Genomic DNA, 22,168 nt, shown 5'->3' on the forward strand with positions numbered 1-22,168 from the left:
CAGGCAGTGGAGAGAAATCAGCAAATGTATTCATCTGTCTTCCATCACCTAGGTAAACACCCACTTCATTAGCCATACGCTGCACCCTGCACCACCTAAAGGAGTCTAACCTGAATCGTTGAACTGGGCCCCTACGGAGAGCATTAGAAGGCATGAGGGGACCTGGGCTTCCTGGAGGAGGAGGGGCAGATTCTAGGGATTAGTGTCTCTTAGTCTTCTGAAGACCCAGGTGTAATGGTAATTAGGAAATGAATGCAAGACTCAAAAAACTCAGGCTGGGCAAATGACTCAGTGGGTAAAATGCTTGCTGTGCAAGTGTAAAGATCTGAGTTCAAATACACCAAACCCATGTACAGCTAGCGAAAATAGTGCATGGCTATAATCCCAGTGCTCCTAAGCTCAGACTGGTGGTGGAGATAAAAGGATCCCCCAGAAGCACACAGGCCAGACCCACTGATCTGAACAGTAACAAAAGAACAAAGAGACTCATCTCAAGCAAGGTGGACAGTAAGGACTAACACTAAGGGTGCTCTCTGACCATACACATATATGCCTGCACTCACACATTCATTCAAAGGAGCGAGAAAGAGAGAAAAAGAGAGATCCTTGAAAAGACTAAAACAAGGAAAATAATTCCTTAGACATAAACTCTTCAAAGATGTTTAAAACCTGTGTGGGAGACCATCATTGTTCTGGGAACTGTTCAAATACTCCCAATAATAGGAATATTCCAAAAAGAGTCCAAAGGGTCTTCTCTGCATATTTGCCACATTGGGGCTCATGGGGGGCTCGGTGCCCAACTGCCTGGGTTAAAATCCTTGTCCTGCCCGACATTACCTGCAAGGCAGAAGAAAGCTCCTAGCTCCACCTGCACCACAGGTGATGATGGGATACCTCCTGTCTGGGGTTATGGATGTAGCCACTGAGGTAGCTTTGTGTCTGCTCAGCAGGCTGGGTGAACCACCTGCCCAACAGCTGGAGATGGACCCGGTCTTTGTGCCAGGCTTAATGAGATAATGATGAACCTTGCTCGGATTACTTCTCTGTTCCAACTTTATTCACTCAATTCTAAATCAGGCACAGCGGAAAGGGCATCTTCAAGGTGTTCATTCCAAGTCTGAAATTTTCTAGATAGGCAATAAAATACCTCATCGTTCAATCATCTTCCTCTATGGATGTCACTCAGTGGACAAGTATGGGTCAAGAAAACTGGCCATGAAAATTTTTAGAGAGGCTGATACCCCAGGGAAGAGATGAAATGCCCCCAGTGGAGTGTCCAGGGTGCTGAGGGGATGTCTCTGAAAGAGGACTGACTGCTGAGGGAAGCCAGCAGTGACACGCTGAGTGCCTTCATAGAGGACACAGCATTGATGAAACTGTTGACTCTCAACCAGCTTACTCTTTGTTCTTCGACAATACAAACATATTAGTGCATTGTCTTGCTCTCTGGCATACTCTCCTTTATCCCCCTCTTACCCCCATCAACCCTGGAACTCATCACTGGTCCCCTCCCCACATCAATATTTTATCTTGTTACCCACTGTTCTCTTTTTTAACACTCATATTTGGTCACTTTTTTCTCAGCTTGGAAAATTTCTTTGTCTTCATCCCAACCAGAAGTATCCTTCCAACTTGAAGATTCTTTTGAGATCCTGCACCTCCTCTGAGTATGGTGTGACCTGAAGCTCTGGATAACATGTAAAACCATGCCTACTACAAGAGGTCCATTGGGGCACAAGTGGGTGAGCCAAATGCTTGTTTTCAGAAACATCATTGTGGCCCCGTGAGGGGAAGACTTTGTGTAAGCAAATGCCTAGAGCCTAGGAAGAGTTGAGGTCTCCTTTTCAACTTGGAAAGGGGTTAAGAGTGAACAGATATAACTCTGTAATGATTGAACACTCAGGCATCAGGAGAGCAGCAGACAGAGGAGATGATGGGATGAGGATGGGAGAGAAAGTGGGTGGACAAGAAGGAGAGAGAAACGGGAGCTCCTGGGAGCCTGATAAGTATCCGAGTCTCATATTTTGCAGTCCTTTGGAACTGGGCAATTTCCTCAGACCTCCAGGACATTCAGCTTCACATATAATAGATCACACATCACAAATGGAAATGTTTACTAGAAATCAAGTCAAGGGACCTAATTGCATGTCAGTCAGAAAGAGAAAATGCTACCAATGGAGACACAAAGAGCATCTTCACAGCCTGTGCTCTGATGGAGCACCATGACAACAGAAACTTTGGGGAAAAGGGTTAGTTAGGCTTACACTTCCACATCACTGTCCCTCACTGAAGAAAGTCAGGACCGAAGTTCAAGAAGGGCAGAGTTCTGGAGGCAGGAACTGATGCAGAGGCCATGGAGGGTGCTGTTTACTGGACTGTTCATCATGGCATGCTTAGCCTAATTTCTTATAGAACCCAGGACCACCATCCAGAGATGGCACCAGCCAAAATGGTGTTGGTCCTCCCAAACCAATAACTAATTAAGAAAAACTCCACAGGATTGCCTACACCCCAATCTTAAGGAGGGCATCTTCTCAGTTGGGGTTTTCTCCTCTCAGATGACCATAGTTTGTGTCAAGTTCCATAAATCTAGCCAGCAAAACTGACCCCTTGTCAAACTGACACACTAACACATAACCGTTAAGCCACAACCTTTCCTTTCTTGTTGATTAATATTAAAATTAATAAAACATAATATAAAACATTTTAGTCTGAAATTGTCCCACAGCCTTACAAATTCAAATACTTCAAAAAATTTTCTCACTTAAAAATCTAAAGTCTCTGTAAAAGACAAAAATCTCATTTTTAAAAGTTTAAAGTTTCTCACCTATAAAATCAAAAACAAATTATATGTTTTCTTACTTCAAGAAGGAATAACCAGGGCATAGTCACAATAAAACCAAAGCAATGCCACCTCAACTGCATAAATGACTCGATGCCCAATGTCTGGGATTCATTCATGAACTTCCATGCTCCTCCACATGGTTTGGGTCAAGGTTCTAGCTCTACCTGCTGCAGCACACACAGCTTGTCTTCTGAAGCTCTGGCAGCCTCCACTCCACTGCTAACTACTGTTCTTGGCAGTGGTTCCACAGTACCAATATCTCTGAACTGCTGGGGTCTTCTCTAGCAACTAGGATGCACTTTTACACCAATGGCCTCTCCTGGGTCTCTCTTCATGGTGCCCCAACTCAGCTTCTCTGTGTGACCCCTTTGATTCTGAGCTTTCAAATGTTACTGAGGCTGAACCTTCACCAACAGCCTCTCCTGGCTTTTGACAGTGCCAAGCCTCTGTTGTGCTCCGTGACCCCTTCGTGCCTTCAAAACCAGCACCATCTGGGTGACTGTTACATTACCAAGTTTGGCGGCTAGCATGAGGGACAACCTTGGCTACCTCTAAACACAGCTTGCATGTGCTAACTCTGAGGAAGATTTCATCTCAATGATGCTGGTTTCTTCTTAATCACCGCTAATTTCTCAGCTTCAGCCAACCAGCATCTACTGTCCCAGTAATGAAGTGGTTTCTCTTCAATGGTTCTGGTATCTTGTTAAGCACAGCTGACTCTTCAGGCCCAGGTTAACCAGGACCACAGATTCCTAATTTGAACTATGTAATGGCCCTGATCATCTTTAAAAGACTCAAACTTACTTCTGGAACTTCACAAGCAAGACCTCCATTCTCTGAATTTCTCTCAACATTCTTATCTTCCATACTCCCATAGAATTATCTCATCAAGGTTTGAATTCTCAGTGGCTTTTCTAGCCTCAAGTTCCAAATCCTTCTACAAGACTCCTCAAAATACATGGTTAGTTCTGTCCTAGAAATACCCCCAAATCCCAAGTCTTAGTTAGGGTTACTATTGCTGCAAAGAAACAACATGACCAAAGCAACTTTGGGGAAAATGGTTCATTTGGCTATTACTTAGATATTGTAGTACATCACTGAAGGAAGCCAAGATAGGAACCCCAGCAGAGCTGGAAACTGGAGGCAGGAGCAGATGCAGAAGACATTGGGTGGGGAGTGGGTCTCTGCTTAGTGCTTGCTCATCATGGCTTGCCCATCCTGCTTTGTTATAGAACGCAGGACCACCAGCCCAGGGATGGTACCACCCACAACAGGCTGGGCCTTCCCTCATCAATCGCTAATTAAGAAAATGTTCTACAGGGATGCCTAAAGCTGACCTCATGCAGACATTTTCTGAAGGTTCCCTCCTCTCAAATAACTATATCTTGTGTCACGTTGACATAAATCTACCATCACACTGTCCAAGACTGTTCCTTAGGCCTGGCTTCAGGGCCATAGGCTACAAGTTAAACAACTGAAGCCTAGTTCATGTGACTCAGTCAAGGCTCAGCTCCTGGGAGACCTGCACATAGACTGTGAAGTGACTTTTCTTTTTTAGCCACCTACTGGCCTCTCTAGCGCAAAAGCTACCTTGAAAGTCATGATTTTAAGTCTCTGTGACTCTTGTTTCTCTCCCCTATTAAGTTCACCTCTAGGTCCTAAACCAGTGATGTCACTTGGTTTACTAAATACCTTGTATCCAAATACCTTCCCATATCGTTCATTCTCAAGACCAACAATCCAACTAAAAGCCATCGTAGCGGCTGGGGAGGTGGCTCTATCAGTAGAGTGTTGACTGGTAAACCAGAGGACCTGAGGTCAGATCTCCAGCACCCATACAGACATAGGGACAAGGAAACAGGAAGATGCCCAGAGCACACTAGCAGCCAGCCTAACAGAGTAGGTTCAGTGAGAGACTGTCTCAAAAAATAAGTTAGAAAACAACTGAGACACCTAACATCCATCTCTGATCTTCACCTGCAAAGCATACATATGCATATACCCTGATGAACACACACACACACACACACTGTAGAGATTTCTAACACAGGCATATAGCAAACGCTCAGTAAATACTGTTGTCCCTCCTTACCTACAACCCTGCATCTGCTCCAGTGACCTCCTGAGAAGTCAAGTCTGTGGATGACCAAGTGTACTAAGTTGGGTTCTCCCTAGAAGGAGCTCAGAGAGATATAGGGCTAAGGATATGACCCAGACAAGCTGTGAGGGAATGGGACACAGGGGCTTCAGAGAAAGCTAGTGCACAATGTGGGCTTGCAATGGAGTTCCTCCACCCACCCCCTTTGCAGCCCAGAATCCCTCCCATATCTGTGCAGACCAAGTTCCAGCAATCCATTGCTGGCTCAGTGCTGGGCCCACAATATGATCTCAGGACAGCACAGTCTTGTTTGTGGGCCATGGTGCCAATCACCAAGCACTCCAGAGGCTGCAGGTCCAAGCTCAGAGTAACTAATGCAGATGCTACAGATCTTGACCAAGGGCTGCCACACCTCCACGCCTCCACTGCAGCCACTATGTCTTCCACCAGACAAATAAGGTGTGGAGGTAGGTGTCAGAAGAAAGAGACTGTAGTGATTACCTAAGGACAAACCAAGACGACTTGCAGAACAAGAGGATTGGAAGGGATTCATCTCTCCCTCCCTTGTGGACATATGTCTCTAATAGGCAGCACCCCTTTGAAACATGATTTTAAAATAACCCATTTTACTCCAAGAATTGATTTAATTCAAAGTGATCAAGGTTAACGATACAATTTCTGGGGCCAAGAGAAAAAGGAAATTTGGGGTTTCAGTTAAAAGGTATTAAGATATTAAGGTTAGAGAGATGGCTTTGCAGTTGAGAGCACGGACTACTCTTCTAGAGGACTTGGGTTCAGTGCCCAGCACTCACAAGGCAGCTCACACTAGTAGCCCCAGTTCTAGAGAATCTGATGCCCTCTTCTGGACTCCGTTGGCACATGTGCACAATGCATATACATACAGACTCATATAAACATATGAATAAAAGTAAAATAAATATTTTTAAAAATAAAGATATTAAAATGTACAATTTTCTTTCTTTTATGGTCTTTCTGTCACCTTGTCTTTGTTACTTAATGTCATCCTCCTGAGGATACAGGGAAAATGGCAAGGTAAAGCTGGACTCTCAAAAGAGCTCAGAGCCTTCATCCCACAGTGATCACTTGGCACACCAGTGGTGAGGTCACCCATCCTGACAGCCACGAGCTGCTGGCGGGAAAGCTGATCTATTAAGATTATGTAACGGGTAAAGTCACATCTAAAAAAGTCTTTCAAACAAGAATTCATGTAGCTCCTGCCATCTCTACCCAGTGATTTTCATAACTGATGCTTGGTGTTTAGATCCCGGAATCACTTAGCTGGTTTGAACATGTGTTGGAGGCCTGGGTCAACCTTTAACTTTTAATGTATGGATACACAAGTGTATCAGCCTCATTTATCAAGACAACGTGCCATTATCTCTGGAGTACCTGGGCATCTTTGTCCATATTTCTGTCCTACTTTTCACTCATAATCATTACCCTTACAGCAAGTATTAAAATAAATGGTGTTGGCTTCCCTGAGTAATAATTCACTGCTGAGATGGCTTAGACCATTCTATATCCTTTATGTTTCTATATGTGTTTTGGAATCAACTTGATTTTTATTTCTCAAAAGCCTTCTGGGCCACTTGAGACTTCTCTTGAACTCAAAGGCATTTTGGAAAGAGGTGATATCTTAAAAACAAATCCCCAGCTGCTCATGGAAATAATTTTTTATTTCTCCTTTTATTTCTGTCTCCTTTAGTTGTTGCAAGCTTTTGGAATTATATGTAATATTCTTTCTAGTTTAGGGTGAGATATTTTCCTAAGTATTGCTTGGTTTTGATTCTATTGTAAATAGTACTTATAAATTGTCTAATGATTGTTTGTGTGTTGAGCTCAATACCATGGTTTTGACAGACCTACTTATTAGTCCCAGTAGTTTATTTTAATGGATCATATTAGATTTTTCCACATTCATGATTATACTGACAAAGAAGTGTGAGTAATTGATGGAGGAGGGTCTATGTGTTACTTTCATTAGTTAATAAAGAAACTGCCTTGGCCCTCATAGGCCAGAAAATTAGGTAGGCGGAGTAGACAGAACAGAATGCTGGGAGAAAGAAGCAGATTCAGGCAGTTGCCATAGCTCTCCTCCCCAAGATGGATGCAGGTTAAGATCTTACCGGTAAGCCACCACCTCGTGGTGCTACACAGATTATTAGATATGGGTTAATCAAGATGTGAGAGTTAGCCAGTAAGAGGCTAGAACTAATGGGCCAAGCAGTGTTTAAAAGAATACAGTTTCTGTGTAATTATTTTGGGTAAAGCTAGCCGTGTAGGAGCCGGGTAGGGGGAAATGGCCCACAGCTCCTTCTACAAGTATTTTTTTTAAATTGGGGAGATAAAGTAAGGTGTATTGTATGTATGTGTGTGGTTGTTTGATATATGTTCATGTTCAAGTGTGTGCATAGACATGTGGAGGCCTGAGGTTGACATCTGGAATGTTTCTCAATCTCTCATGTCTGACTAATTAAGGAAGGCTCCCTATATGAGCCCAGAGCTAAGTGGAGATTCCACTTCAGCTCCCCAGTTGAATTACGAGTGGCCGCCAGAACCACTGGGCATACTGTGGCAATCCCAACATCTGTCTTCATTCTTGCATCGCAAACTTTGCTTACTGAATCCGGTCACCATCCAAAACTTCAGTCTTTGCAACATTTTATTGCTTTTCTTGTCACACTGTTCTGGCTACAACTTCCAAAGAACAGACTGTCAAAACAGAACCTGGTGTTGTTCCTGACCTATGGGGAAGCATTCCCTCTTTGAACATCATTTCTGCAGACCTGGGTTTATGCCTTTGTTAGAATGGGAAAACTCTCACCTACTCCAAGTCTTCTGAGATTTCTGCTTGCTAATTATGAGATGTGAAACTTTAAAATAATTTTCTGCATCACATGGAATGACCTACTTGTTTTCATTTTTAATATGGCAATAGAGTGGATTAACTCATCAATATTCAAATCTGAAGCCATCCTTGACTTCTGGAGATGTTCCTTGCATGAAGTATCTTTTATATATTATTTGAGTCAACTTGCTGAAGGTTTAAGAAATTTTATATCCACATTTGACAGACACTTGTTTATAATACATGTGTCATTATTTGGATCAGGGTAATACTAGCCTAAAATGACTTGAGGAAATAATAATTCTTGTTCAATTTCCTGGAATAATCACCTTAGAATTTTTATTATTCCTGTCTTAAATGTTTATTAGATGTCAAATTGAAGTCATATGATCTTTAAATCTTATCCTAGGGAATTTTTATCCACAAATTCAATTCTTTAATTCTCAAGTTAGTTTTGAGATTTTGAGTCTTTAGAGGGATTGTTCATTTCAAAAATGCCATATATATATATATATATATATATATATATATATATATATAATGTTCTTAATATTCACCTATAATCATTTTAACACTTCTAAAACATGTGTAGATGTCCTTACCAGTGTAGAGAAGTCACTTCCTCTATTCTCAATATTGAGACCGAACCCTCTCTCACTTTCTTCTTCCATCTGACCAGCAGTGTGTACATTTTATCAACTCCTCTGAAAGAAGGCACTTCTAATTCCACGGGATCCTCTGATGCTTCCAAACCATATTCTCTTTGTTTCTACTCAAGTCTTTGTTTTCTTTGATTATATTTTTAATTTCTCTTTATATTTAAGATGGAGAATACGATCACCTTTTAAGACCTCTCTTCACATGCAATATCATAGGTGTTCAGAGCTATGCATTCTGTATTGCTTTGGTAAGATCTCCTATTTTCCTCTCTTGTCCTAGTCCCTACTTTTCCCATCTCCCTTACACATGTGCGTGTTTTATTTCCCTGGTGACCCAATGCATTTCACTAGGGTTGCTTATAGAAATATGAGATGTTATTACAGAAACAGGAGCCTCTTCCCGGTGGCTACAATACTGAAGAAAATGTATCTCCCTCCCCCAGCAACTGTTAACTGCCAAGAGATTCTCAGGACAAGTGGGGCCTTGTGAGTCCCTCCCCTTTCCAAAGCATGATCTTACAGGTCAGATGCAGGTAATCACAACTGAGTCCAGTGTATATGTGTTGCTTTTATTTTATTTTTGGCCAATGGATTAATAGAATATAGCCAGGTTGAAAGAGATTTATAGAGAGAGAGAGTAGGCAGAGGAAGGAGCCACCATGGAGCTTCCAGAGGAAAAGATGCAAGATGCCAGCAAGGAAGGTCACAAGCCTCATGGTAAAATGTAAAATAATAGAAATGGGTCAATTTAAGGGATAAGAGTGATCTAGAAATAAGCATAATCTCTTAAGTTACGCAGTTATTTAATTAATACAGTTTTTGTTTGATTATTTCAGTTCTGGGCAGTCGGGGACAAACAAATGGCCTCCCTACAACAGTCCAGGAGAGCTAGAAAGTGACATTCCAGGGCACTTGGCCCCTTCTCCAACTCCGCTAACCCCTGCTTTTAAACTTTCTCTTGTGTCCGAGGTTGATCCAAATTTTCTATTATTTTGAAAACTTTAAGTTTTCTTCTGTGTTTTTTGAAATATAGATCATTGTTTATTATTATTTATGTGTGCCTATATGTCTAATAATTTGAATGTGGGTGCCACAGAATTCAGAAATAGGTGTTATATCCCTGAAGCTGGAGTTACAGGTCATTATAAAACACCTGATCTGGGTGTTGGGAACCAAATGTCAGTTCTCTGAAAGAGCAGGAAGCACTATAGACCCTTGAGTTATCTCTTCACCCTAAGACATACATCATTTAGAAGCATATTTTATACCCACATATTTGGTCATTTCCTAGAGATTTGTTATTAATTTCTAGTTGAATTATACTTTGATCAAATAGCATGCATTAAATGGCTTAAAGGTCATTTGAAATTCATTTTACTGCCAAGGATGTACAAATGTCTGTGTATTCCAGAAGAGAATGTATGTATGTATTAGACAGACCATTCTTTATTTAAATATGAGCTGACCAAGTTGATCAGTAATCTCATTCAAGGGCTCTTTATTCCTATTTTGGTGCAGGAGAATTGTCTGTATTCTGTCAATCATGTTTTAAATAAATGCTGATTGGCCAGGCAGGAAGTGTAGGTGGGTCAACCAGACAGGAAGTAGAGGCAGGGCAATGAGAACAGGAGTATTCTGGGAAGCAGGAAGCTTCCTCCAGCACTCCTGTCCAGACCACCGAGAAGCAAGATATAACCTGCCTGGCTGAGAAAGGTATCAAGCCATGTGGCTAACATAGATAAGAATAATGGGTTAATATAATCTACAAGAGCTAATAAGTAGCTTGAGCTAATGGGCCAATCAGTTTATAATCTTATGAAGATCTCTGTGTGATTTTCTTTGGGGCTTGCTGGTTGTGGGGAACTGGGCAGGACATAAAACCCAATGAGCAGGCCCTCATGTTACACTATTTGGTCTGTTTTTGCTTCTATTGTTCTGTTATCAGATGCAAAAAAAAAAAACTAATGATAGTCATACCATCTTAGCTATCTTCTTGACCTCTTTAACTGTGTGTCATTGTTAGAAAACATTCTTGCTTGACAAACACTAAATCTAGTCTTTTTGGCAGTGGTTTACCTGGTCTTGCCTAGATGACTATGGTATTTCCCCTACCTTTCTATTTTGAATCTATCTGGTGTGACTTGGATATGACAAAAGTGTTCCCACTGAAGGTTTATGTTCAAGCAGCTTCCTCCCCACTGTGACGGCGATGACAAGCATTAGAGCCTTAATGAGATGTCACATGGTGGGGGATGGTTGGGTTATCAGTGGTGTAGCCTCTGGAAGGAATTCAAGCGCTTCCTGTGGGATCCCAGTCAGTTCCCATGAGACCAAGTCACTATGATAATAAACCTGGCCCTGACACGTAAACTCCTTGCTAGTCCATGTAGTAGTGCCCCTTTAATTTTCTGTCACAGTTGTGACCAGGGTAAGTGGCCCGTACCAGGTACAGCCATCCTATCTTGGACTTGCAGCCTTCAAAAGTGTGAGCTAAATAAATCTCTTTGAGAAACAGTCGTTGATTTCAGGTACTTAGTTAAGAAGCAGGCAAGAGACAAACTCTCTGTGTCATTGTTTCAAGGAAATTTCTCTTACACAGTGCTGAATACAGTCTTGCAATCTCTGCCTTGTGATTGAAACACAGGTGACCCTGGCATTGAATATCCTTACGTTTATTTCATTGTTGGGCTCTCTGATTCCTTTATGATTACTTATATATTCTTTGTTTTTCCTATCTTCTTTCTTGTTTTTAATATTGTTTAAATTTGTTTATTTTTAAATATATAGGTGCTTTACATGCACTTACGATATGTAACAAGTGTGTGCAGTGACCAGAGTCCAAAAGGGGGCATCTGACCCTCTGAAACAGGAGTTTTTATAGTTGGTTGTGAGCTACCATGTGGATGCTGAAAACAGAACTCAGGTCTTCTGTAAGAACAGTGTTTTAACTGCTGAGCCATCTCTTCAATCTCAAGTTTTAGACTGCATTTTTTTAAACAAACTACCATTTCCCTTCTTAGTTGCCTTATTATCTATAACTCTCTGGTTAGTTATTTTAATATTTCTTTATATTTAATACTATATATCTTTAACTTATCACCATCCCTAGTTGGGTGGTATTATGCCATGACACACTTATTAAAATTATTGTATTATTAGATTTTCCAGACTCTATGCTAGGTTTTAATGCTCTGGCTGTCAGACATTTCCCTTCTACATACCACATAAGACACGAGTATCATCTTTGCTTAAACGTTCAATTATATTTTAAATGATATAAAATTAGTACAAAGAGGCACCAAAGGTAGGCAAATTCTTCCTGAACTATTCTTGCTAACAGGCACACCATAAATTTATGTATTAAGTGCAGCAAGAATAGCAGTGATCAGGAACTTGATCAAATATCCGGGGATGGTTGAGCAGGGTTCCTGCTGAAACATGACTCTAGGACAATAGATACGGCATGTCATGGTAGAGTCTGGTTTAGAAGGCAGGACTCAGAAGAGCCCAGCTAACTGTTAACACAGAAGAGACTCTTCACTGCTGTCTGTCCCCTTTGAAGGACGAGAGCTCTTACCGCAGCTCTTGTTTGCACACCTGTGAGTATCTATCTGTGTGTTTCTGTGTCCTCCATCAGGAAATATGAGATATTACAGAAGCCAATCCCAGGCTGGTTGATTCTCGCTCCTGCAGGTCCCAGTCTGGAGAATTGTGGGCTTCTATATTTGTACCTTCCAGGTGTTTGCCTTGTTGTTGGTTCAGATAAAAGGCTCCTGCTACTTTTCCTCAGTCATAAGTTAATGCCATTAGCCACAGTTTGCTCAGGAGGAAGCATGAGTTGGACATGTTTGACCTTCCTGAGCTTCCCACAACTCACGCTATTTGCTAACTGACACACACAGATGTGCACCAAGTGCCTATACACACAGTGGCCCATGTGCATGCAGTCTGTGGACAAAGAAGTGCTTTATGTTAGAACTATGAACGCAAGGTGATGAGGCATTCAGTGAGTAGAAAAGCCTCCACTTTCAGGCACCTAAGCCTACATCAAAATCATGCAAAGGCTGTAAGAACCAGAGGTCAGAGAGCACCAGGAAAAACAGGACAGGTCTGTTGCACTCATAAACTCAAAGTGGCTGCGTTTGCCTTTGTCTGACATACACAAGATCAAGCCATCTAACATTTCAGCATGGAAGGGGAGGGGATCACAGCCACCACCCCACTAAAGCTGAGGAGGTTTTGGCAGCTGATAGCTACTTGAGGAGGGAAGAGTCGGTATTCCTCCAGAGTGTGGTCTGTGATAGGTTGACTGTGCTGAAGAAGAGGACCCTTGACAGGTCCATATATGGACAACACTAATAGGATTCAGTAGGTTATGAAAAAAAAGCATGAAGGCGGATGCCAGGGTGCATCCAGGAGAAATTGGAAGGAGAAAAATGGGGTGGGGCAAATATTCTCAAAATACATTATATGCATGTATGAAATGTTAAAAGAATTTAAAAATGAAATAAAACAAATGACTGGACATTAATGAGAATGTGAACTCCACACTGTAAAAGGATAAATGTGGGCGCAATGGGTCATTCTAGAATAACACTAATATCAGCCTAGAGGGACAGTTCTGATTGACAGGTGTGACAGGTGACACAGGTGAGGGAATGCCTCCAGCTTCAGTCTGTGCCCCACAGTCAGAGCCGACACCATGCTCCCTCATCCGCCCTTGAAGGACCACGTGGCTCTGTCTTTACAGACAGGGGAGCAGCATTTGCAAGCATTCAATAAACAATCTAAAGATTAAAGTGGCGCTGGAGGGGTGGCTCAGCATGGGAGAGTGCCCGAGTCCAACCCCCAGTACTGAAGAATAATTAAATGAATAGAAACAAAGGATTAAGGCAAGCATGATGTATTCATAACAGGAAGCAAAACTAAATAAGAAAAGATGGCGTGAGACACAGGTGTCCATGTTTCAAGGTCACTAACAGCAACCATGCAACAATGTAGAAGGGACACCAGGCACTCTAGTGCCACATCAATCTCTTCAAAGCTGCACAATCAGTTGGTTCTGTGACAAGTACTTGCTGCATAAGGTCCTGGGTTGGGATCCCCAGAGCCCAGGCGAAAGCTGGGCATGGCAGCACAGCCTTGCAATCCCAGTACTGGGGTTAGAGGGTGGGCAGAAACAGGCAGATACCTGGAGCTCACTCCCAGCTAGCCTACTCAAACAGATGAGCCTCAGGCTCACTGAGGGACTCTATCTTAGAGAATAAGGTGGACAGTGACTGAGGAAGACACCCAATGTAAAGGTCAGGGCAAATGCACATGTACATACGCCAGTCACACACCCAACACTGAAAACAAGTGAACATTGAGCACTGTCAGAAAACCCAAGTCAGAAATCATGGATCCAGACACAGGGAGAGCTATCTGAACTTCCACATCTTTCTAGAGTTGTGTTTTGTAGACTATAAATAAATGCTCTTAGCACCTCACTATAACGCTCAGCTGCCGAAGGCATCCAGGACGTCAGGATATGGGGTCCTTACCCAAATTCTATTTGCTTTGTTTTAGCGATTTGACACATATCATGCTCCAAGCTCCTGGCTAAAGCCAATTTCTGCTTTTTCTAAGTATGTTCTTTGCAGGTTTAGGAGCTGAGGAGTTGGCAGTGTGAGTCACTGCTGAACCTATGATTGTTTATATCCAAGTAATCACATGCAGACTTTCTGAAAACATCACAGACTTTATTCATGCCCTGGAGTCTTCCAGCAGCACCTCCCCACCCACCGTAGACACTGTAGACAATTAAGCTTCCGGCATTGACCAAGACAACTGTGGAGATCACACCTGGTCATTCCTTGTATTACAGCACCATCCCACCCCACCACCCCACCATTTCAGATACCCAAATTCTGTTTGCTAACGGGACTCTCCTAGCTGGGAGTGTGCATTGCGGGGCTTTGATGACACCTTAGAAGGTCGTGGTCTGTTCTGTGCTGAACAACTCTGAGGTCTGTGAATCCCACTCAGGATCTCAGACCTGACTTTGTAACAAGAATGAGTTTTAAAAGATGCAATACGTTGTTAAAAGGACACATTTCAGCAGTGTGTATGCCATCAGGAATGTAAACACAGCCTTTTTATATCAAGGGAAAGAGAGACTATTACATCAACTCTCTTCCCATTGCAGCGTGCATTTAGGTTATGTCTGTTTTCTTTCCTGCTCAAATAATGGCCTCATGTCTCTCCCTTTCCTCTTCCCCCAGGTGAGATAGGAGATACACAAAGTCAGGAAAATGGATAGAAGTACACCCAGGGAGGAGGCACTGAAAACACAAGTCAAAATACCATAATGTAAAAATACAATAAAATTGGCATGGGGCTTGATACCCATTAGATACATGTGAGTGCACGAGTGTATATTTGGACATAAGTGTTTGCAAACATGCAGTCATGGCAAGGGTCAGCGGTAGGCATCAGGTCCTGCTTTATCACTTTCTACCTTATTCCTCATGCAACAGGGCCTCTCTGTGAACCCTGAGCTAGGCTGGCATCCATGAAACCACAGAGACCATCCTGTCTCCATGTTTCACAGTGCTATGGACCCAGAGCTAGGCTGACAGCCATAAAATCAGAAATCCTCTGTCTCCACCCTTCACAGTGCTGGGGTTACAGTAATAACCCCATATCTGGCCTTTTTATTTGTGTGTTGGTGGTAGAATACACACGTAGGTCCTAATGTTTGCACGGCAGGCACTCCTACACACAGAGCCTTCTTTCTCTGTGCACAAAACACTTTTTCTAGATTTAGTCCCAGCGCTCCAGGACACTAAAATCTAGTGACAGAATACTGCAACCACCTGCATCAGCAGTAACCACATGAGCTGATGAGGTCCCCAGGTCCTCCCTTCCAAGTAGACCCAAAGAAGAGGGGTACTCACCAGCCTTGATGTGGACATCCTGACTTCTAATTTTCCCTGAAGGGTTTTCAGCTGTGCAATAGTAAGTATTATCATGGATTAAGGTGCTGAAGCTTGAAGGAGGGAAGGGGAAAATTTGGAGAGTGCCGTTGGGATGGACGTGGCGGATCCCGGGGACATCGTAGATCTCCTCGCCCGTTGCTAGGTACCATCTGAGAGTCACAGGAGGGATGCCTGCAGCCGGGCAGGGCACCAGCGTCCCCGACGTGCTTGCAAAGACTACCTCTTGCAGCGATGCATTGACAAAGTAGAGGCTGGAGTGGGGCTCTTCACTGAAAACTGCAAGAGATAACACAGACCTGTCAGTCATTCTGGCCTCTCAGGGTTACACTCAGAAACAGTAGGGGCCTCCACTAAGACTAGATAAACTAGCATTGATCAAAACACTACAGAGAGTGTGGGTGTTGGAGGCAAGGAGTTGATGCTATGTCCATACTCTGCATGTAGCAGACAGGCAATCTCAGGTGAACTTAAGAGCCTTTTAATGCATGCCCCATGACATGCTCTGTCTCTGGTGACCACAGCTATATTTTGTACTAATTTTAGATGCATTGAATGCCCTTCTCCTCTCCTTCCTCCTTATCTTCCTCCTCCTCCTTCTCTTCTTCTTCAGTAGAACCTATGTTTCCTGAAACCAGGGCCTCGCAGTTTTCACTATCTTCTGAGGCACAGGGTCCAGCTACCAATGGGCCCTCCATAACAAGAAACAGGAACTAAAGTCCCACAGCCAGGCCTAGAACTAAAAGCTTCCTTTACCAGCTACACTGAAACCCATCTTTGAATAAAGTAAGCTATAATTTTAAAAGTTAAAAACTGAAGATGTCGTGTAAAGCATTTTAAAATGAAATGTCATAGCAGCAATGCACATTTTGTTGAAAATTTGCACTGATAAAGAGAACTATGACAAGACATCACCTCATACTTCCACCCGCATCTCTGCTCTGACCTGGATGCTTGTCTTTGCAGACAATCTAGCAAAGTGCCTTGCCTATGTAGTTATAACATGCCAGACCATACACAGAATCTCAAGTTTCTCTACAGAGACCACAAGTGTGTCTTCATGGTGCGTATTTGACACGACATTACTTTTAGAATTATGTAACTCATCTTTTTTACTTAAATCATTTCTGTTTGAATGATTGAAACCAATCCTACAAACCTGTCCATACACATCTGGTTTTTTAGCTCATTTAGTGAGTATTTGTGTTTTTCTTGATGTCAAATGAATAAGGGTGTAGTGTTTGTATGTGAAACTATGAAACTCAATCACTAGAGCCCAAAATTCAAGCGTATATATAATTACAGTGAACAGGGCTGCTCAGATGGCTGCCGCTTTAAGAGGAGAAGCACACCCTGGCATGCATCTCAGAGAAAACACTGCAGGTCAGAGAGAAGCAAACGAGTGGGGATCGCCTGTTCTAGGCAAACAGCATTAGGACCCATAGTGTCATTTTTCTTGCTCTCCGAACAGCAGTTCTGTGAAGTTAAATAGCAGCAACAGGCAGAATACAACACGAAGGTTCTGGTGAGCGTCCTGATTCAGGAAGAAGCTATGGGTAACAGAACCAAGATTCTATCTCTTAGGATTTGTGTTTTATCCTCTTTGGTTAATACAAAGATGTCAACACAGCTTCCCTCCTGTGTGTAGGGTTCCAAAGCTGGTCCTCGCAGATGGATCACCACCTGCCTGCCCTTCCTCGTCTGGTTTTTCTCAGGACTGTGGGGATGTGTGCTTTGGAAATGCAGTTGGTACTAAGTAAAAAGTTTCCACACCCTAATAAGCCTCTCCTCTGACGTAATAATCTGAATCAGACCAAATTAAACTGAATAAGAAAAAGTCCAGGTTTAATGGATACCAACGCTTCTGGATAGCTTTCCACTTTCCCAGAGGAAGACTGGAAAACCACGTGTTTGTTCTCTGGGGAGCAGTTAAAATACCCTTTGGGAGTGGTCTTGAGTCTCTCAGGGGAGGGGGTCATCATTTCTCGGGGTAGAGTCTGGACTGAGGCAGCTCCCAGAGGAAGAGGCTTGGAGTGGAATTTCCACCTGGATATTCCAGACTTTTTGGATAGATGGATGCCAGAGGCTAGGGTGTCACCCAAACACTAAGTCCGATAAATGTACCCAGCTACTTACAAGTACTCAACTGACATGATTTGAGTTGAGTGACTTAGTACTGTTTGTAAAGATAATGGGACTGGAGAGGTGGCTCCGTGGTAAGGAGCACTAGCTTTTCTTTCAGAGGACCTGGGTTCAATTCCCAGTACCCTCGTGGAAGCTCACAATTGTCTGTAATGCCAGTTCTAGGGGATCTGACACCCTCACACAGACATAAATGCAGGCAAAATGCCAATGAACATGAAATAAAAAACAATAAAAACAAGGAGCTGGTTTGCACGAGCGAGACTCAGTCTGTTCACTAAATGCAAGGATATAGTGGGCCACACCCTGTTAGTATCAGAGCATCAGGACTCCGGAGAGAAACTAAGCATGCATGTGGCTCCAATCACAGCTAAACAAGAGCACTGCATGTGTGGATATCTGTCTTCCTGCCACTGAAGATGCTATGTGGGCTTCCTTCCAGATTCCAGCTTTGTAACCAATGTCTTCCTATACACCCTTGGTAGAATGCCATCAGTGTTGGGCCATTTATTGATGATACATGACATTTGCCAGACTCATGATCTACCAGGTCAATTGGTTTAACCACTTCCTGTGTGCATACTTTTCCAAGTTACAAAAAAACAAGGCTTTCAGGAGTAGCAAGGCATGAGGTGTGGACCTGACAGCAGCCTTGTCCTCGTATTGGCCATGTCACATGACTATTAGTGGTAACCCTTATGCAGATCTACAGTGAAAAGGTGCAAGCAGAGCAAAGAAAAAGACAAATGTGCCATTTGAAGAGAAAAAGAACACCAGGATATGTAATGCTGGAGCCAAGTCCTGTGTTCATGGGAATAAAACATTCAAGAAATGCCTGATGTTATATGGAATAAAGGGAATAGTAACCTCTGGGCAAGACATTACCCTGCTAAGCTTTCAAACTGTGCAAAGGAACCAAAGAAAAGCTTAAACAGTGAAAGAAACCATCAACAAAGAAAACGGATGCAAATGTAATCTGAGGAGGGGCCAGGTCCGGCCCTAGCAAGCATCTCTTGGCCTTTTTAACCAAGTGGTTCTGCATTTAAAGTCAAAAAGGATATAAGAAAAGGGTTTTTGAATCTCACTGCACAGTTAAGGAAAGCCACTGAGGCCAGGTTTGTGATAGGGGTGCCCCTCCATGGAGGTCCAGAAAGGCCATTGCCTGAAACTGTTAAGGTGAATCCTGGACTATGTTGAGAGTTAAATATGCCAGAAATATGGGAAGTCTTGCTAGGAAAGCTGCAGGCCAAGCTTGGAACCAGCTCGAGAGAGAGAAGGGTGTTGCAGTCAACAAAGCCAAAAGGGGGCTGGAGAGTACTTTGACATCAAATATGGAGATGCAGAATTTGGAGTTTTCCCCCTCGAGTTTCTGTCTTGCTTTGGTCTAGTATTTCCTCACTATGCCCCTTTCCTTCCTTTTGGAATAGTAATGCATGTTCTGTGCCATTGTATGTTGGAAATATATGATCTTTTCAATTTTTATTTTATAGGGGGTTACAGTTAAGAGATTGCCTTGGCTTGCAGAAGAGACTCTGGACATTTAGTATCAAGACTGTGAAAGACTATGGGGACATTTAAGTTGTACTAGATGCATTTTACATTATGTGGACAAGGTGTGGAATGTGGTTGCTTGAATGAGATTGACCTCATAGGTTCACATATTTGCATACTTAGCCCCCAGACTGAGATGGATCAGGAGGTATGACCTTCCTGGAATAGTCATGGCCTTGTTAGAGAAGGTGTGTCACTGGGCTTGGGCTTTGCACCCACTACCCCGGATCTCTCTCTCTCTCTCTCTCTCTCTCTCTCTCTCTCTCTCTCTCTCTCTCTCTCTCTCTCTGTGTGTGTGTGTGTGTGTGTGTGTGTGTGTGTGTGTGTGTATCTCTGTCTCTCTCACTTCCTGCTGACAGTAGATCAGGGTATAGAGCTCTCAGCATATAAAACTCTCAGCTACTTCTCCAGTACCATGCTTGCCTGCCTGCCACCATTCTCCCTACCATGATAATAATGGACTAAGTCTCTGAAACTGTAAGCAAGCCTCAATTAAATGCTCTGGTGTCTCTTCACAGTAATAGACCACTAACTAAGACAATCTTGTTTCTTGTGTTTCTTGACTGCATTAAGAGGTCACCTCAAGCCATTGACCAACACCATCTGAACATGTGTTCATGTACTGTACTGTGGGATGTTTCGCAGAATGTATACCCATCAGTGACTGACTCAGGACTCTATCTCCATCATCACCAATTACACAATACAGTCTCCCCATCATCAATGATTGACACAAGACTGTATGAATGCTTTTATTCTATAAAAGTTTATATGCAAAGTAAGTGTGATTGATTAATTATTGTCCACTTGGTTGTGTTTGGAATCGTCAAGAGACACACCCCTGGGCAAGACTGTGAGGGTGCTTCCAGAGAGTTTTGATGGAGGTGGGAAGACCCACCTTGAATATAACTGGTGCTATCATGGAATGGGGTCCTGGACTGAATCAAAAGGCAAAAGCAAACCGAGCACCATCTCTTTCCATTTCTTGATTGTGGACACAGCATGACCATCACCTCACATTCCTGCCGCTAGGACGAGTCCAACATAATGGGCTGTGGCCTCAAACCGTGAGGCAAAATAACCCTTCCCTTCCTAGAGTTGCCTTTGCCAGACATTCGTCACAGCGAGTGAAGAAAGTAAGCAATGCGGTGATGTGATTTAACTGAACTCTAACATGTGGCATTCTAAAAACATCTAACAAATGCTACTTGCTCACCCTGTCTCCACTGCTGCATCTCACATCACTTGGGCATCGCAATGCCCATTTATAATTTGTCAATCTTTTGGAATTTTTCTTATGGAACTTCTATTTCACAAAATTACATCTATTTTAAACATAGCAGAATCATCATTCACAGTTAGGGAACAAACTATTTGCAGAAGCTGAGAAAGACTAACTCCCAGCAGACATACAGGTACCCAGAGGTTCAAGGCAAGACTCAACCCTTCACTGTGGAGAAGAGATAAGAGTGTGCTCCCACGAGGCTTATACAGTCTAGATGAGACACATCAGAAGATGTCATCAATCTGTGCATCTCAGAATCCACGGTGGTGGACAGCTTCACACACCCACTCCCCAACACTTCCTAGAGGCAAATGGCAGATGACCTATATAGGCTTACAGACCCAGAATCCAGGAGAATGAGTGCCATGTTGACCATGAAGCCACCTATGGCACCAATGGTACCATACAGACAGGTGCTTGTTGGTTAGGGACAGACTTCTCTGGGGCACTGAGATATTGAAGAACCTATTTCTGGTGCCCATATGGGCTGTAACCTTCTGTCTGGGAAAGACCTAATACCACCAAGAGAGACAGAAGGATGGCCTTCTTCCTTGTAAAATATACCTGACTACATGTTTTGCTTTGTGACCTCACCCACCCTGGATTCAGCAACTATAACTGGTTGGAGCTGGGTTTGTTCACTTGGTAAAGTGTTTGCTTATTTTATAAGCATTAGGACCTGAGTTTGATACTCAAAACCCATGTTTAAAATGCCAGATATGGTATCACAGGCTCACAATCCCAGAGCTAGGGAGGTGGAGACAGGATTCCTGAAGCCTGCTGGCATCAGCATAGCCTACCTGGTAAGTACTCAAAAATGTTAATGTAGGGACCATCAAGGCTGCTCAGTAGGTAAAAGGACTTGCACACATGAGCCTGATTACCTGATTTTATCACAGATCCTATATTAAAAACAAAAGCCAGATGTGGTGCCAAACATCTGTGATCCAAGTACTCCCATAGCCAAGATGGCAAGGAAAGACCAGCAAGTCTGCAGTACAAAGCATGGCAGACAGAAGAGAGACTCTCCAACAAGGGAAAGAGATAGAAATTTGTCCTCTGACCTCCACACATACTGGGTGACATGCACACAAGCTCACCTACCACATGCATCTGCACACATGAGCAAACATTTTTTCAGTGTATTGGTTGGAGAGCATCATGAGATGCATGACTGCCACCAGACCTGATGGAGAGCTCCAACAATCAGTGCTATTAGATGACTTCACGGTGGCCGATGGTGGTGACCAAGTGAGGCCATAGGACATGTTCTCAGCTGTCAGCCCTACTTCTTAGGCAAATAGATCATCACATGGCCAGTCATTTTCATACTGTGTATCAGTGCCATGTCCTAATAATGGGTGAGCAGGAGGGGGAGAGGTGAAATCATCTATGCTTTACATTTTGTTCATCTGCCTTCCCATAACGCTCAACAAGCCACGCAAATGTCATTGCATACAACCTCAGCACCTCCCATGTCTCTCTGTTACTTTAATAATGCGGTTGATTCCTTTCCACAACACCCAGTCTTAGGTTGGCTTTGTGCATGAGGCTTGGGCTTTTCCAGACATCTGACCTGGGACATGTCTCTTTCTCTTGGTGACCCTGAGTCTCAGAAAGGCTAAGGACAACTGAGCCAGGCAGAAAGATGTCAGAATCCAACCCCAACATAGAAAGATAGCAGCCATTTCTGAGAAAAACATTGAGAAAAGCACCTTTTGTGAAAATGATATCCTCTGAGG

General features: G+C 43.0%; 1 protein-coding gene across 1 annotated transcript in view; it reads right to left on the reverse strand.

The window, feature by feature from the left end:
• The window catches only part of Dscam (DS cell adhesion molecule), a 556,660-nt gene that overhangs the window by 442,861 nt on the left and 91,631 nt on the right, over positions 1–22,168 (reverse strand). The window contains exon 2 of the mRNA XM_075961310.1: positions 15,410–15,727. Within this exon, the coding sequence (XP_075817425.1) occupies positions 15,410–15,727 (318 nt within the window). The remainder of the gene's footprint in view (positions 1–15,409; positions 15,728–22,168) is intronic.

The sequence above is a fragment of the Microtus pennsylvanicus genome, chromosome 1 (assembly GCF_037038515.1).
Source record: "Microtus pennsylvanicus isolate mMicPen1 chromosome 1, mMicPen1.hap1, whole genome shotgun sequence".
Lineage (NCBI taxonomy): Eukaryota > Metazoa > Chordata > Mammalia > Rodentia > Cricetidae > Microtus > Microtus pennsylvanicus.